The 17,361-nt window shown below is 37.6% G+C and overlaps 1 protein-coding gene across 1 annotated transcript in view; it reads right to left on the bottom strand.

Moving 5' to 3' along the window:
- LOC129423486 (cell migration-inducing and hyaluronan-binding protein) overlaps positions 1-17,361 on the bottom strand; it is a 193,582-nt gene that overhangs the window by 14,891 nt on the left and 161,330 nt on the right. Inside the window, exons 17-24 of the mRNA XM_055179820.2 lie at positions 16,971-17,056; positions 16,629-16,760; positions 11,510-11,545; positions 11,100-11,255; positions 6,356-6,536; positions 4,985-5,200; positions 4,458-4,669; positions 1,046-1,231 (exon numbers count right to left, since the gene is read on the bottom strand). Of these exons, the coding sequence (XP_055035795.2) occupies positions 1,046-1,231; positions 4,458-4,669; positions 4,985-5,200; positions 6,356-6,536; positions 11,100-11,255; positions 11,510-11,545; positions 16,629-16,760; positions 16,971-17,056 (1,205 nt within the window). The remainder of the gene's footprint in view (positions 1-1,045; positions 1,232-4,457; positions 4,670-4,984; positions 5,201-6,355; positions 6,537-11,099; positions 11,256-11,509; positions 11,546-16,628; positions 16,761-16,970; positions 17,057-17,361) is intronic.

Here is a 17,361-nt window from a genome sequence, read left to right as displayed (position 1 = left end):
TTCCTTTCACTACAACTAAGGGGCCAAACACCTGAATTTAATGATTTGGAGGGGTGTCCCAAAACTTTTGGCAATATAGGCTACACTGCAAAAAAATGATTTTCAAGAAAAAAAACTCTCAGTATTTTTGTCCTGCTTTCAGGAAAAACATCAAAAAAATTCCCAAATCAAGATGCTTTTCCTTGACGAGCAAAACGACGCCAGAAAATAAGTCTAGTTTTTAGACCAAAAATATCCAATTTAAGTGATTTTGTGAATAAAACAAGCAAACAAATCTGCCAATGGGGTAAGCAATTTTTTCTTGAATTTTTCTTGAATTTAGTGTTTAAGAAAAATGTTCAAGATTTTTTTGCTTGTTTTACGCACAACATCACTTAAATTTGAAATTTTTGGTCTAAAATCTAGACTTATTTTCTTGGGGCGTTTTGCTCATCAAGAAAAAGCATTTTAATTTAAGAATTTTTAGATATTTTTTACTGAAAAAAAGACAAAAATACTAAGAATTATTTTTCTAAAAAGTAAAATTAAGTTTTACAGAGATGGAACATAATCAAGTCAGTTATGTGACTTAAAAATCCTAAAAAACAATATTGAAACACTTCCTGGTGGCCAAAAATTTAAAAGATTTATACTGTTATAAAATAATGTATAAAAAGACAGAAAGCACTGTTTATATTTTAATTATTATTATATAATTATAATATTTGTATTATATGTTTATTATATAATTATTATAAAACAGAAAATTGTGTTTTTTATGTTAAAATAGCTCTGCGGCCCTCTGACGAGATCTGAGTTTGAGACCCCTGTACTATAAAGTCCACATCACCATCATTCAGTCTGAAGATGTGCCACTTCATGACCCTGCTGCCTACCATTGATGATTTCCTGTCCTTGTCTGACTACATCTATTGATACAAGTATCAAAGTCCCCAACAAACCCAATGGACATCTTCACATTCGCTTTCACCCAGAAGCCTGTAGTGCAGGTAGTATCTTTTATAAGGACCGTGTAAATAAAGCTGTTATCTGTACAGGCTCTCACCCAGTGTCCTCATCCCAGTAGTAATATCCTCTCGTCTGGTGCGTATGGTCCATCTTTTCTCTCTGAGTGGTTTTCATGAACGAGCCGGTCTTTCTGGTCTCTTTGGTGAGGCGGTTGTGGATGTCTGAGATTATGGTGAACTCTGTGCCTTTAGGGTAGCAGATGCCTACACTAATCCAGTCGTTTCTGTAAAAAAGGGCATTGCTTTAGTAAATAACTCACGGTTTGACATTTATGCATATGTGTTATAGGTTGGTATGCGTATTAGAATCACTAGGGGGCGCCATTGTCCTAGATCAGAGGAGCAGTGAAATGAATTGTTTATTTCTTCCTCTCGACTGGTTAGTGAGAGAAGACGGTGTGTATTTTATTGGATATAATTTACAACCACTTATAAAGTAATTATAACACATTTATCTAAATAAGCAGGGTTGCATTTCAGAAGTTAATACTTAAGCCAGTTTCAGATTCTACATAATTAATTAATAACAATTAATCTTAGTTTAAAAATGTATTTTAATTTAGTATTTAAACAAAACAAAACAATACAGGCAAATATAACAAATAAAAACACAGACCCGAAATAAAATAAACAATAAATGTCACCCTGCCTGTGAAAACCCAGCAAAAGTCATTTTTTTGTGATTTACCGTTTTCATTATCTGTAAAGTGGAAAAACGTCCCAGACAATGTTGTCCAACCAGTGCTTTTGGCTCTCATTCACAGATGCATTGTTTTGGGAAAAATATTACATTTTACCTTCGGAAAAGATACTATTTTTAGAAAACATCACAACGCAATGGCTCGACCAAAGGTGTGAGTTTTGGGTTGGTCTATGTCATATGTAGCTAATGTGTAGGAAATCAGTTTAAAAAAAAACTATTTAAGAGAGTTAAAACCTCACTTTGATTTTTAAGAAATAAAGTTCATCTAATAAGTGAATACACACACCCCTTTAAAAAAATATTAAAATCTCCCTAAATTGAATAAGCTAATTCACATAAAATATGTTTACGTATGGTCCATAAGATGTACTGTAAGATTGTACTTGTATGATCAATGAATTATGTTTCTATGTATTGTGATAGTTGTTCAGGAGTATCATGGTTGTCCTTAGCTGTTAAAGTCCACATGAACCGGAAGTCGCGATCGACTTTACTTTCGTGTTGTGACGTATTTTTGGGTGAAACAGAATATCACGCAAGGGAAAATAGTGGGTGTGGCTTTTGTGTTCCACTATGCTTTGATTGCATACTGAAAAGTAGGCATTTCGTTCAGAAACGGTTGGCATCAAAGTGATTTTTGTAAGGGGCGGAGTTAACGGATGATCCCGCCCAAGTCGTCCAACTGACATCATCAGAGAATGATCGCCACAAAAGGGCGGGAGTACATTTTCAAATTTTAATTAAAGTTGGGGGCACATGCATTTAAACACTGCAATATTACGTAAAAAATAAGAACTGCCGGTTTTGATTTCAGTGCGACTTTAAACTGTCAACTAGTCGACTTTAAACTGTCAACTAGTCTTCAGAAAAATTCTCCGTCTTGCACATTCTTTGCTTTTCCAGCATCTTCTGCATATTTAACAGAGGTTTTGTGATGTTAGAAATCTTTTAACATTGTGGATAATTAAGAGACTCGCGCACAACTACTACAAAAGATACAAACATCCAGTTATGCTCCAGAAGGCATCAATCTGGGTATGTAAACTTATGAGATTAACTTTAAGCTTGATTTACAGGTACCTGACTAATGAGACTAAGGGGTCGTTTACACGACGGTAAAGTTTTTATACAGTTTGGCTGTTCGTTCACATGAAATGGCATTTTGGGGTCCTGAAAACGCTAACTTTTAAAGACTTTTAAACTATGAAAATGGCGACCTTGTGCACATGTATGCGCAAATACAGCGGCCTACAGGAATGTGTTTGTGCTGCTCAAGACACTGAGTTTATTAATGCTTCTTCAACAAAGTTTACAGAATTTTGCTGCTTTATAGTCCAAAAACCGCTCGCCCAAACAAAACTGCTCAATGCATTTGCCATCTTGATTGTCTTTATCGCTCTGAAGCTAAATGTGTTTGGGCGCAAGTGCATAGTGTTTCTTTACAAAGTAACATCGCCATCTACTGGCCCTGTTACGCATAATTCTATTGCTTTCGTAAATCTGTGTAAATATTTTATGTGATTTTCTTTGCATAACGTAACGTAAAATTGTGTGTACGTGAAATTTTTCAAAAACGCAGAAAACCGTTATTACGTTAACGTGTAAATCTCAGTCCCTCCTGAAAAACGCAATTTTGCGATCGCATGATTCAACGCATAATCAGCCAAAGTCCGCATATTTATGCGGGGGCAGCATTTTTTCAAATACGCCGCACTTTCGCAGCATAAATTGCAGATTTCCATACGTAAAAAAGCGGGGCTTGCATGATTTCATAATCCCTGCATTTTCGTGGCTAAAATCACATATATCTTAGCAGAAAGTTGAAAAATGTTGCATTTACTTCACACAAGCGCAGCCATATCCCCTGTTGCCATGGAAACGCTATGAAGTGACGTGATTGTGACGTGAACATCATTGAAAAGCTGCAAAAAGTTTTTGCAAGTTCCCGCAATTTTTGCAAGTTCCCGCAATTTCATCGCATAAAATTGCATAAATATCTCGCAATTCCATCGTGTTTTTTAAGATCAAGATGTTTTGCCCGCAACAATCACAAAAAACTCCGCCTTTTTCTGGAAGGGCCAAGAAGCCTGGACACAGAGATGCGTTTAGTTGTAAACATATAAATTGTTTGATCGGAGCCGGCGTTTAGGGACTCTGAAACTGCTATTTTATTAAACCAGGTCCCAGAGTGAATAAATCTGAAACCAACACCCTTGTGTGTTCGTATGTACCGCCAAATTCAGAAATTATGGAAAATAAATAGAAAAAATGATAAGTTTGCTTATCATTTGCTATTTTCTCTGGAGAAACTACCCACGTGCATTCATTTTCTGATCTGATCATGAACGGGTGCAGTTATATTATGCTGGCAAATGATCTCAGTTTCAGCACAATTTGTGAGGACCTCCCTGACCTTAGCCTTATTCTAGTTTGGGCACATTTCTGGTCGTGAATGTTGATCTGTATATAAATGCCCTGTTTCAAAGAGCTGAATGATAACTTGTTGCGATGACACATGCGTCTTCACTATGACGCGGCATTGTTTCTGCCTTTTGTTTACAGATGACAAATTATTTGAAACGATGCCGTGTTTAAAAAATCGGACAGATAGGGAAAGCTCTGGCTTCATGTGGAAACATTGCTGTTTTTCTCACTTTTATAAGTCTCTCTGTAGAATTGTCTGCTAATTGCAACGTAAATGTCAAGTGTTTGTACAGGACCCAACCATTAAGCCATCAATCACAGACCTGTTGAAGTTAATGAGCCAAATGGTGACTTCGGCAGGAGCTGCTTGGTCCCAGTGCATTGTGTATCCTTTCCCGAGAGTTATAACAGGCTGGAATTGCTGGTAGTGGTTCCACTTTCCCAGAGCACCCTCCAGCTCCAAAGGCTTGTCTGGATACTCATCCTTCACCATCTTCATGTTAAGGTTGGCTGGATTCCGGGTCTGGACATAAATCTGGGGGAAGGGGGCAATTTTGAACACCATTTTAGTGAGCAAGAGTGAACGCTTGACGGGTTTGACAGCGTGATTGGATTTTCCCCACAAACTGAATTTTAAAGAGGGCTAACAAGGTGTCAGGCTTTTTGGAGAGGGTAAACAAATTCCAAGTCCTTGGAATGTACCAAACAAGTTACTGCCCTCAGGTGAACTGTTTGTATGTATATTCCTGTGGCCCTGACTGCCCAAATTAAGACTTCTGGCAACAAACATGGACATGTTTTGGGAGTACCAAGAGGGTGTGACACCTTGCCAGCTGTGGGTTGGACCTACCTGGGCATAATGCCCGCTGCAGATGGCAGCTCTCCAGTCTGGGATGTCAATACAGTCAGGGTGCCTCAAGAGCCAGTTGTCCTCTTTGACTAGGAAAGCACCCGGGTATTCGCTCACCGAGCCATCGATGTCATGAAAAATGGTTGTCTTGTCTCCGTCCATCTCCATCTTGCTGAACCAGGGTCCCGGCTCACCAAAGAACACCCGTGAAGTGATCTAAGCCAATAAAATAACCAACTTACATTATTAAGCCACAGGACACGTTTATACTATCAGGCAATCCAGAATTTAACAAACTAAAAATCTTAAATTTAAATGAATTTGTGCACAAAACAAGCAAATAAACACTGTTAATGGGGTAATGGTTTTCAGTAAAAATATCTAAAAATTCTTAAATTAAGATGCTTTTCCTTGATGAGCAAAACGACCCAAGAAAATAAGGAAAAATCTAGAATTTTTCTTAAATTAAGTGTTTAAGAAAAAAAGTTAAGAACATTTTTTGCTTTATGCACAAATTCACTTAAATTTAATATTTTTGTCTAAAAACTAGACCAATTTTTTTAGATAATTTTGCTTATCAAGAAAATACCTCTTGATTTTAACATTTTATGTTATTTATATTACACTGCAAAAAATGATTTTCACGACAAAAGTTTCTTAGTATTTTTGTCTTGTTTTCAGTAAAAATATCTAAAAATTCTTAAATTAAGATGCTTTTTCTTGATGAGCAAAACGACCCAAGAAAATAAGAAAAAAATCTAGATTTTTTCTTAAATTAAGTGTTTAAGAAAAATTAAAGAAAATTTGCTTACCCCATTGGCAGATTTTTTGCTTGTTTTAGGCACAAAATCACTTAAATTTGATATTTTTGGTCTAAAAACTAGACTTATTTTCTTGGGTCGTTTTGCTCATCAAGAGAAAGCATCTTAATTTAAGAATTTTTCGATATTTTTAAGGATAACAAGACAAAAATACTAAGACTTTTTTTCTTGAAAATCATTTTTGCAGTGTATATTTCTATTAAAAACATGACAAAATACTAACTAAGATTTTTGCGGCTAGTGAGGCTTGATAAGTGACTACCAAAAGCGAGGAGAGACCCCATCCTGAGAAAGTCGCATTTATTATTTGACAGTCTGCTTTCTCTCTCTCTCTGTGAAACAGCTGTCATAGACCTGCCTGCAGCTAGCAGACACTCGAAAATGTTATAATCCTCTTTGACATCCTTCACCAAATCAATCAGTGTTCCTAGAATAGCTCAGGGCAAGTGACCCCATCCACTATTATTAAATAACACAAAGATGGCTGACACATATTTTGTCGTAGAGGTCACATGGCCCCCGGAGAAGATCCTACGATCATCGCACTTACCGGGACGTCATCGAAAGTGATGTCGGTGACGTTGTTGTTGGGGCAACTCTGCCACGAGTTGTTCAGGCGGAAACCGAAAGCCGAGGTGTGCCGGCCGTCGAGGGCTACGAATTTGCGGAAAGTGCAGTTCTGGACGTTGATCGGCCCGTCGTAGATTTGCATTCCACGTATAGGGAAGTTCCTGCAGGGCACACAGCAATGGCACAGGTGAACTTGTCTGCACTTATCACATCATCGTGCCAGAAAGTGCGATTGCCCCACGTAATGCCGCTGGCATTTAGAAAAACGAGTAAACCACACATAAAAGTAAACGAGAACTTTAAAGGTGAAGTGTGTAATTTCTGCACTGATAGCAGAACCGAATAGGATTGCAAAAATAATGACATACGCAGTCCCACAGAGGCCGTGCATTATTCTAATTGTTATGTTTGTTAAGTTATGTGGAAAACAATACAGAAAAATAATAACGGAGGGCCTCTGCGGGATTCTGGATGTTTAAAAGCAGTCATTAGGAAATCTTTCCTCTGGCCAATTATTATTATTACTCTTTGTGAACAGCTATAACTTTACATCCCTAAGGTGAGAGCGCATCAAACTTAGCATGCATGATGGGTCTGTTGCTAATTGAATTTCGTGTCATTTTGGGATGTATGGGATGTATGGTTGCTTAGCAACTAGCAGTTAATTTTGTGATATTCAAAATGTTAGCCTGCTGGCCTGTCCCAGGCTTAAAATCTCATGAGACCCCCTCTCCGGGGAACAAATTTGCCTCAAGGACTGCGTTTTGATAGATATAGACATTAAAATGTAAACACTGTAAATACAACTTTATAGACTCTAATGTTAACTTGTAATTTTTTATGCCACTAGTGGCCCCAAACAGAACTGCAATCTGTCAGTTTGCGCAGCTTGATCTATATATATATATATATATATACACATACACTCACCTAAAGGATTATTAGGAACACCATACTAATACTGTGTTTGACCCTCTTTCGCCTTCAGAACTTCCTTAATTCTACGTGACATTGATTTAGCAAAGTGCTGAAAGCATTCTTTAAAAATGTTGGCCCATATTGATAGGATAGCATCTTGCAGTTGATTTGTGAGATGCACATCCAGGGCATGAAGCTCTTGTTCCACCACATCCCAAAGATGCTCTATTGGGTTGAGATCTGGTGACTGTGGGGGCCATTTTAGTACAGTGAACTCAATGTCATGTTCAAGAAACCAATTTGAAATGATTCGAGCTTTGTGACATGGTGCATTATCCTGCTGGAAGTAGCCATCAAACGATGGGTACATGGCGGTCATAAAGGGATGGACATAATCAGAAACAATGCTCAGGTAGGCCGTGGCATTTAAACGATGCCCAATTGGCACTAAGGGGCCTAAAGTGTGCCAAGAAAACATCCCCCACAACATAACACCACCAGCCTGCACAGTGGTAACAAGGCATGATGGATCCATGTTCTCATTCTGTTTACGCCAAATTCTGACTCTACCATCTGAATGTCTCAACAGAAATCTTCAACTGTCCAATTTTGGTGAGCTCGTGCAAATTGTAGCTTCTTTTTCCTATTTGTAGTGGAGATGAATGGTATTGGTGGGTCTTGTGGGGCTGTTGTAGCCCATCCATCTCAAGGTTGTGCGCGTTGTGGCTTCACAAATGCTTTGCTGCATACCTCGGTTGTAACGAGTGCTTATTTCAGTCAAAGTTGCTCTTCTATCAGCTTGAATCAGTCGGCTCATTCTCCTCTGACCTCTAGCATCAACAAGGCATTTTCGCCCACAGGACTGCTGCATACTGGATGTTTTTACCTTTTCACACCATTCTTTGTAAACCCTAGAAATGGTTGTGCGTGAAAATCCCAGTAACTGAGCAGACTGACTCAGACCGGTCCGTCTGGCACCAACAACACCACACTCAAAATTGCTTAAATCACCTTTCTTTCCTATTCTGACATTCAGTTTGGAGTTCAGGAGATTTCTTGACCAGGATCACAGCCCTTAATGTATTGAAGCAACTGTCATGTGATTGGTTGATTAAATAATTGCATTAATGAGAAATTGAACATGTGTTCCTAATAATATTTTAGTTGAGTGTATATATATCAGTTTAAAAGTGACAACACTGTTTATTATTACTTTACTAAGACGTATCTCTCTTGTTTTCCTGTCGCTTTGGACAAAAGCATCTGCTAAATGCAAGTGACAGTTTATCAAAAAGACTTTCTTTGCAGCATTCATGCTGAGAAATATAAAGTCGCAGGTGTCAAAGGCTGAAAAAGTGGTTTTCAGCCTTCCTAAGTCCTCCAGTTGCCAAGATAATATGAAACCCTCCCATCTATTTTCATTGGTGCTACTGCTGAAAAATGATAAAGCTGCTTGCTTTCAATTTTGAAGACTTCAATAATTATCTCAATTCATTTTGTGCTTCCAGACGTTTGAGGAACTGTATGCGCTTCAATAACAACAACAGCTGTTGGGGGGACGAATAAAAACTGTCAATTTAGTTCGTGAAGGTTGCACGCTGCATGGTAGAGGTATGGTACAGATGAGACCAAATATCTGCAATGCAGTCAGGAGTGAGAAAAGGGTGGACTGCGAGAAAAAGGGAAGTTACTTTTTAACCCTTTCAACCATGAGTTTTGATGTTAACGACTTATATGTCGTCGTCAGTTTGTCCGTTTAGGGCTACTGTAGAAACATGACTGCGATTTCCATTAAGATAATAAAAACAATACAGTTCATTATGTAAGATCTTTATACACCACTGATAATATAGATATGCATATTATACTGTATATCTTTCAAGAGATCCTCCTAAAAGTTACACAATGCACCTTTAAAGCAACACCAAAGAGTTTTTGCTCTTTGCTCCCCCTACAGGTTGGAAGCGTAATTGTCCATTACCACTGTCGTAAATAATTTAGCCTACTGCAGCATAGCTGGCTCTCATTGGATTGTAGGTCTGCCGTGAAGCAAGTTTTTGTAGTTTTCACTCGAACTTCAGGACCGCGACCCGACGGTTGGAAACTTCTTTAGTGCGGTTTTGGCCGATAGAGGGGTGCAAAGCGAATGTGAATGTGCCGTTCACCCTGTTTCGAGTGGATGAACGACTGAAACTTTTTTGGAAACGTCATTTTAAGGTAAAAAAAAAAAACTCTTTGGTGTTGCTTTAAAACTACAGAAATCAAAATTGATACTAAATACTTTGTAACACTTTACAATAAGGTTGAATTAGTAAACATTAGTAAATGCATTTACTATTTTGAACAAACAATGAACAATATAGTTTATTAGAATTTATTAATTCTTGTTAACTCTTTCCCTGCCATTGACAAGTTGTCTCGTCAATTAAGAGAAAACATTTGCCTGAAAAAAAAACAAGTTCCTGATGAGTTTTTATGGTAATCTGTAACACAAAGATTAAAAAATGTACAAAGTTTATAAAAAATGAAGCAAAAAATTATTTGTTAATGTTTCGATAATCGTTCTGAATCGGATCTCCAACAAAATTCCTCCTTAAAAATGCAATCATTTCAGCTTTTTGTTCAAAATTTTGTATTTTTGAAACAGATAAATAAACAGAGAAAAAAAAATAAAGTTATTATGACACTTTTTTTGCCATTTTGTTTGTTTATTGTTTGTTTGGAAGCAGAGGGTCTGTTCTTTCATTTGATATATTTGTATGTTTATATATTTATACATTATACAAAATAAAGTCAGAATTCTGACTTTAATCTCAGAATTCTGACTTTAATCTCATAATTCTGACTTTATTTTCAGAATTCTGACTTTAATCTCAGAATTCTGACTTTATTCTCAGAATTCTTGCTTTAATCTCAGAATTCTGACTTTAATCTCAGAATTCTGACTTTATTCTCAGAATTCTGACTTTAATCTCAGAATTCTGACTTTAATCTCAGAATTCTGACTTTATTCTCAGAATTCTTGCTTTAATCTCAGAATTCTGACTTTAATCTCAGAATTCTGACTTTATTCTCAGAATTCTTGCTTTAATCTCAGAATTCTGACTTTAATCTCAGAATTCTGACTTTATTCTCAGAATTCTTGCTTTAATCTCAGAATTCTGACTTTAATCTCAGAATTCTGGGATTAAAGTCAGAATTCTGAGAATAAAGGCATAATTCAAATATATTTTCACCAGTGGCCCTAATCCTCTTCTGTAGGGGCGGGGAATGAGTTAATGTTAGCTGTCAATGCGATTATTTTTGTTAGTTCATGGTGCATTAACTAATGTTAACAGTTACAGCACTTGATTTTTATAAATGTATTAGTAAATGATAAAATTAACATTAACTAAGATTAATAAATGCTATCATTGTTGGTTCATGTTAGCCTATGCATTAAACTGATCACTAAAAATGCAAACTTATTGTAAAGCGTTACCAAATACTTTATTAATACACTTTTCTTACTGTGTCTTACTGTGTACAATTCAGTTGACGTCACAAACTGTACATATTACTTTAACATCTCCCATCTTTTATTAACCAATCAGCTCCTGATGGATAAAATCAACCCCCACCCTAAATTTTTCACTTAGAAATGTAAAAAAGTTAAATAGGTTGGAGTTTGCATGATGACAACATCAAAGTCAAAATCAATTGTAATGCTATTTCAGACAAATGTACCAAAATAAGTTCCTTGGCACCCATTCACAGCATATTTACAATATTCTGAAAAGCAAAAATAAGAGGTTTGAGATACTCACACTCCTCTGGGAAGAGACCTGCTGAGATGATCGGAACCTCCGGGACCCCAGGATTGATCCTCCTGGTCGGGCATCCCTCTGTTCCCGCTCTCCCCCACAAACAGAGAGTTTTTCACCTCTTGACGGGAGCCATCATCATCTGGGAATGTCCCGCCGCTATATACACAAGCATGCAAAAGTCAGAAAAACATGCCGGTCTATACCAAATTACTTTCACACTTTCTCAAAAACTACCACTAGTTGTCTGCATCTCAAAAAGATTCCCATATAAGGGATTTTCCAATTACAGTCACAGCGTATTGCTCAATAATGAATTCGGCAAATATGAACGCATTTCATTTTTTTATACTGCTGAAATGCATGCCTGGAAAATAATAGAATAGAAGAAAAATAGTGATTAGCGGGTTTACCTGGCGAGAGTGAGGCCTATTCCATTATCGGCAAACCTGTGTGCAATTGAGATGAAGGAACAGTCAATGGTGACCACACGGTGCAATAAAGAGCAGATTACACAACCCACCGACGTGCTTGATCGAAACGATAAATGATTGATTTGCCAATTTTATAATCCGAAGCTATTTTACAGAAGCTGTTAGATCCTCGACATTCATAAAACTAAATTGAAATTTGCCTCTAAATATATTTATGCTTCGCATTCGGTTTTAATTAAGACCTCTGGAGGTTTTTCATTACCGCTCACACAGTGGAAGTGTGATTCGTTTGTAGGTGATATTTCATAAACGTTGAGCTTTTGTGATAATTGAATTCTGCCGTACGAACTCTACCAATTACTTTACTTTTGTTAAATGTCCCATCTGAATTTGATTTACAAACAAATGAGCTTTCAAAAAGGTCCCCATCCATGATATATTGATAAACAAGTGTCTGGTAAGAGGATTGTTGCGTCTCGCTGAACACAAACAACTGCACTGTTTTTACAAAACACACAATTACAATGTCAAATTAGATTTTAAATAAACATACATTTATTACATGTAAAGGTAAGCACGTTGAACCCTTAAAGCACTAGTTTCCAAAAAACATAGTATAGTCTAATAAACAAAGCAAAGATATTCAGTATAAAATACAATCTCTTAAATATAGATTTTTTTATGCTCACTCATGTTTTTTATGCTCAGTATTTATGATGACGAGGGGATCTAATACAACCTATACATGTTGGCAACTACCAGTGTGTTCGGAGTGTCGTGTGTGTTGCTCGTCATGTCAAAATATGTTTTCGTTGTGTCGTGTGTGTGTCTTGTCATGTCAAAATATGTGTTTGGTGTGTTCGTGTGTGCTGCTTGTCATGTCAAAATATGTGTTTGGTGTGTTCGTGTGTGCTGCTTGTCATGTCAAAATATGTTTTCGTTGTGTCGTGTGTGCGTCTTGTCATGTAAAAATATGTGTTCTGTGTGTCGTGTGTGTGGCTCGTCCTGTCAACATATGTTTTCGTTGTGTCATGTGTGGGTCATGTAAAAATATGTGTTCGGTGTGTTCATGTGTGCTGCTCTTCCTGTCAAAATATGTGTTTGTGTGTGCTGCTCGTCTGTATGCGTATGCGTTACAGAGGATTAATATCCAAAAAGGGCAGATTGTCTCCGTTTCATCTACCACAGTGGTCGTTTCTAAAGCAGGATGCTTTTCAGAAAGTTTTGTTTTTGCGTCGTCTTTCTCCGTTTGTGCAAAAAAGAGAGATGTTTATGGAACAGAGCATGTGAGCGGAGCGGTAATATTTCCATCAGAGCGCATTTCCGAAGTTTCCGCTCCGCTCGCTCAATACGCAGCACCGCTCGCTCATCCCAGTATGCCCTTTGGTAATTTGATAGTTCGAGAATCTATAGCAATAAGTTATGGAGTTCAAATATTGTTTTAATGAAGTCGCCAGCCTTATATAGAAATGAAACTAAGATGACAGTATAAATGTAGCGTCGTCTGCATCTAGATGCAGTTTTAAAGATGAAAATTACTTTAATCTAACACTGATCAACACAAATACAAAATGCCATAATATAACTGATTGCTTACCAGCATTAAAACCACTTAAAATAAAAACCTGTATAGTTCTCCGCTCCGTGGATGAGGAAGCTTCAGCCAAAAACGCCGGTGCCTTTAGTATTAACTGACTGAACACTTGACTCTTCCATGAACATTTAGATATTAATTTTTTTCATCAACAGCATGCGATGAACATTATAAACATTGATGATAATCTCTGCCGACTCGACTGATTCAGCACGTCCTCTATTTTACGGCTTTTCGTTCGGTCCGCGTGAGCTAAACATTTTTGTTCTGTAATTTGCTCTCGCGTAGGCTATATTTCTACATATTTTCGACCAAGTAACACTCGGGATAAAATGTAAGTTGTTTTAGATAGCATTTAAGCTTCTGAAATGTTGACAAATCAGTCTGACTAAAATGATCTATCCAGATGAATTTAGCCAAAATAATGATTTATTCGTTTTCATACTATATTAGATACACGTTAATTTAGCTACTAATATACTATTGAAAATGCCATAAATAAATACTCATGGCCTTCTGTATTGCATTCGTTTTGTACATTTACAGGTTCATAAATACTGTCTAATTTAAATTTCTTTAAGACACAGCTATGTTCTGTATTTACTGATGCACTGTAAATTTGCACTTTGCACTTGAAGTTGTTCTTCAATTTATTTTAGTTTTTTCAAATAATATATTTATATAATAGTATAGTTCGTTGGGGAACGAATTATTATAATATTTCGTAATTACTTATTACATTTATTATTACTTAAAATTGTGAATTAGTAAAACGTGGATGTCGTGGAAACAATTTGTTAATTTGAATTATATCCGGAGCACCGTATCAGTTAAACTAGGTCTAATAGCCAACACACAACTGTACATAACTGCGATTTATCAGCTAATACTTTAATTAAATGCAATTATCCAAGAACGTCAGTACAGAAAACAAGTAGGCTTACTAAATTTTTTTTATGTCGGAGCGGGATCTGAATGGGAATTGGTTTATTTGCTAGCGTGAGCGGAAAGTTAACGGAGCGCTTGCTTGGGCGGTGAGCGACTGAGTGGAGCGCTTGAACAGTAGAGCGGAATATTTAGGGAAGCTTCGCTCACATGTTATGGTCCGGGACACACGCGCGTCTCCGTTCAGCTTCCAAACACGCATACAAATGATCAGACCGTCAGGGCAGCAATCATTTGTGTCATTTACAGGACATTCACAAATTAAAGATAGAAAAGTGGCGAAATGTCTGTCGGCTCATGACGACACGCACCATGTATTAACAAATATTTTTTTATTTTAACTGATAATGTTAATCGGTCATACATTCGTACCTTCGGTTAACGGTTAAACGGTCAATGTGAGCATCCCTAGTGTCTTGTCATGTTAAATATGTGTTTGGTGCGTTTTGTGTGTCTCGTCATGTCAAAATATGTGTTTGGTGTGTCGTGTGTGTGTCTCGTCATGATAAATATGTGTTTGGTGTGTTCGTGTGTGCTGCTTGTCATGTCAAAATATGTTTTCGTTGTGTTGTGTGTGCGTCTTGTCATGTAAAAATATGTTTGGTGTGTCATGTTAAAATATGTGTTTGGTGCGTTGTGTGTGTGTCTCGTCATGTCAAAATATGTGTTTGGTGTGTGTGTCTCGTCATGTCAAAATATGTGTTCGGTGTGTCGTGTGTGTCTCGTCATGTCACAATATGTGTTCGATGTGTCGTGTGTGTGTCTTGTCATGTTAAATATGTGTTTGGTGCATTGTGTGTGTCTCGTCATGTCAAAATATGTGTTTGGTGTGTGTCTCATCATGTTAAATATGTGTTTGGTGCATTGTGTGTGTCTCGTCATGTCACAATATGTGTTCGATGTGTCGTGTGTGTGTCTTGTCATGTTAAATATGTGTTTGGTGCATTGTGTGTGTCTCGTCATGTCAAAATATGTTTTCGGAATGTCGCGTGTGGCCCGCCATGTCAAAATATGTGTTCGGTGTGTCGTGTGCGCAGCTCGTCATGTCAAAATATGTGTTTGGTGTGTGTGTCTCGTCATGTTAAAATATGTGTATGGTGCGTTGTGTGTGTCTCGTGATGTCAAAATATGTGTTTGGTGTGTGTGTCTCGTCATGTTAAAATATGTTTGGTGTGTCATGTTAAAATATGTGTTCGGTGCGTTGTGTGTGTGTCTCGTCATGTTAAATATGTGTTCGGTGCGTTGCGTGTGTCTCGTCATGTCAAAATATGTGTTTGGTGTGTGTTTCTCGTCATGTCAAAATATGTGTTCGGTGTGTCGTGTGTTTGTCTTGTCATGTCAAAATATGTGTTTGATGTGTCGTGTGTGTGTCTTGTCATGTTAAATATGTGTTTGGTGCATTGTGTGTGTCTCGTCATGTCAAAATATGTGTTTGGTGTGTCGTGTGTGTGTCTCGTCATGTTAAATATGTGTTTGGAGGGTCGTGTGTGTCTCGTCATGTCAAAATATGTGTTCGGTGTGTCGTGTGCGCAGCTCGTCATGTCAAAATATGTGTTTGGTGTGTGTGTCTTGTCATGTTAAAATATGTGTTTGGTGTGTGTGTCTCGTCATGTTAAAATATGCTTGGTGTGTCATGTTAAAATATGTGTTCGGTGCGTCGTGTGTGTGTCTCGTCATGTCAAAATATGTGTTTGGTGTGTGTGTCTCGTCATGTTAAAATATGCTTGGTGTGTCATGTTAAAATATGTGTTCGGTGCGTCGTGTGTGTGTCTCGTCATGTCAAAATATGTGTTTGGGGTGTTATGTGTGTGACTCGTCATGTCAAAATGTGTTTGGTGTATCATGTGTGTGATTCGTCATGTCAAAATATGTGTTCGGTGCGTCGTGTGTGTTGCTCGTCATGTCAAAATGGTTTGGTGTGTCATGTGTGTAGCTCGTCATGTCAAAATATGTATTCAGGGTGCGTCGTGTGTGTAGCTCATCATGTCAAAATATGTGTCCGGTGCGTCATGTTCGTTGCTCGTCATGTCAAAATATGTGTTCGGGGTGTTATGTGTGTGACTCGTCATGTCAAAATGTGTTTGGTGCCTCATGTGTGTGACTCATTATGTCAAAATATGTGTCCAGTGCATCATGTGTGTTGCTCGTCATGTCAAAATGTGTCCGGTGCGTCATGTAAACCTACAGTATGTGCATCATGTCAAAATACGTGCCTGCTGAACACGTGTTGAAAGGGTTCATGATAAAAGAGATGCTTACGTCTCGCAAGACACTCACTTAACATTAATATGAATACACACGAGATTAAGCAAATGCGACTCTTATCATAAACCCCTTTGACGCGTCTGCAGCAGGCACCTATATTGACATGACGTGACATGCACATAGGTTCACAAGACGTGCCGAACACATATTTTGACATGACGAGACACACATGATGAGATAAATACATGTTTTAACGAGATTCACATTTGTGAGCCCTTGATTAAGAAGTAACTGCCCGCCACTGGCGACTACATATCTTAATATGCCTTTACCAAATGGAGTAAACTCACTTACTGACAATCATCCAGCCAAATATCCCCACCCCTCAGCCAAGCACCATGGTCCTGGTTTTTGTAGGCCACAAAGTGATGGATTAGAGCAGGAACTCTTGGTTTAAAGGGGTCTGCATCCTGGTGTGGCCCGTACCTGTCGAAGAAGAGCTTGGCATTAATGTGAATTGACTTGTAAGCTTATAATAATGATTTATATTTTAACCTGTCGGATATGATTGTCTGGGTTTTAACTTCATGCTGCATTTTATTTACAGTGCATTGTGTATTGTTATGTTGTTTGTTTTAAATAACATAAGCTGGTGATGCTATGCAAATACAGACGTGTGAAACTCTAAATGCTCACCTGGCTCCTACGAGGGAAAGGTAAGGCCGCTTGTCTCTTGCGTTAGCCTCGGTCGTCTTTACGCCATTGTCGAGGATCATCCCCGCCTAACAACACACACGAGTTGAACTCAAACAGAGGTAAAGAATCGGATTTCTAATCACAACAAATGAAAACTTAATTCATCAATACTTTATGTGCAGCACATAACACATAGTTTCCCTCTTTGCTTATTGTAAAACAGGGATAAAGTACTTTGTTATATATTAAACAAATCAAAATGTAATCGGACACAGCTGGGGTCATTCATCCTTTTTAAGAAACATCACAATAGCACGGACCTAATGCCATGAGTTATAATTATACCATCAATTCAGATGGAGAAACTTGATTTGAATATAAACATGGTGGA

Source organism: Misgurnus anguillicaudatus, chromosome 21 (genome assembly GCF_027580225.2).
Source record: "Misgurnus anguillicaudatus chromosome 21, ASM2758022v2, whole genome shotgun sequence".
Classification (NCBI taxonomy): Eukaryota; Metazoa; Chordata; class Actinopteri; order Cypriniformes; family Cobitidae; genus Misgurnus; species Misgurnus anguillicaudatus.
This window is presented reverse-complemented; position numbering and strand designations above follow the sequence as displayed.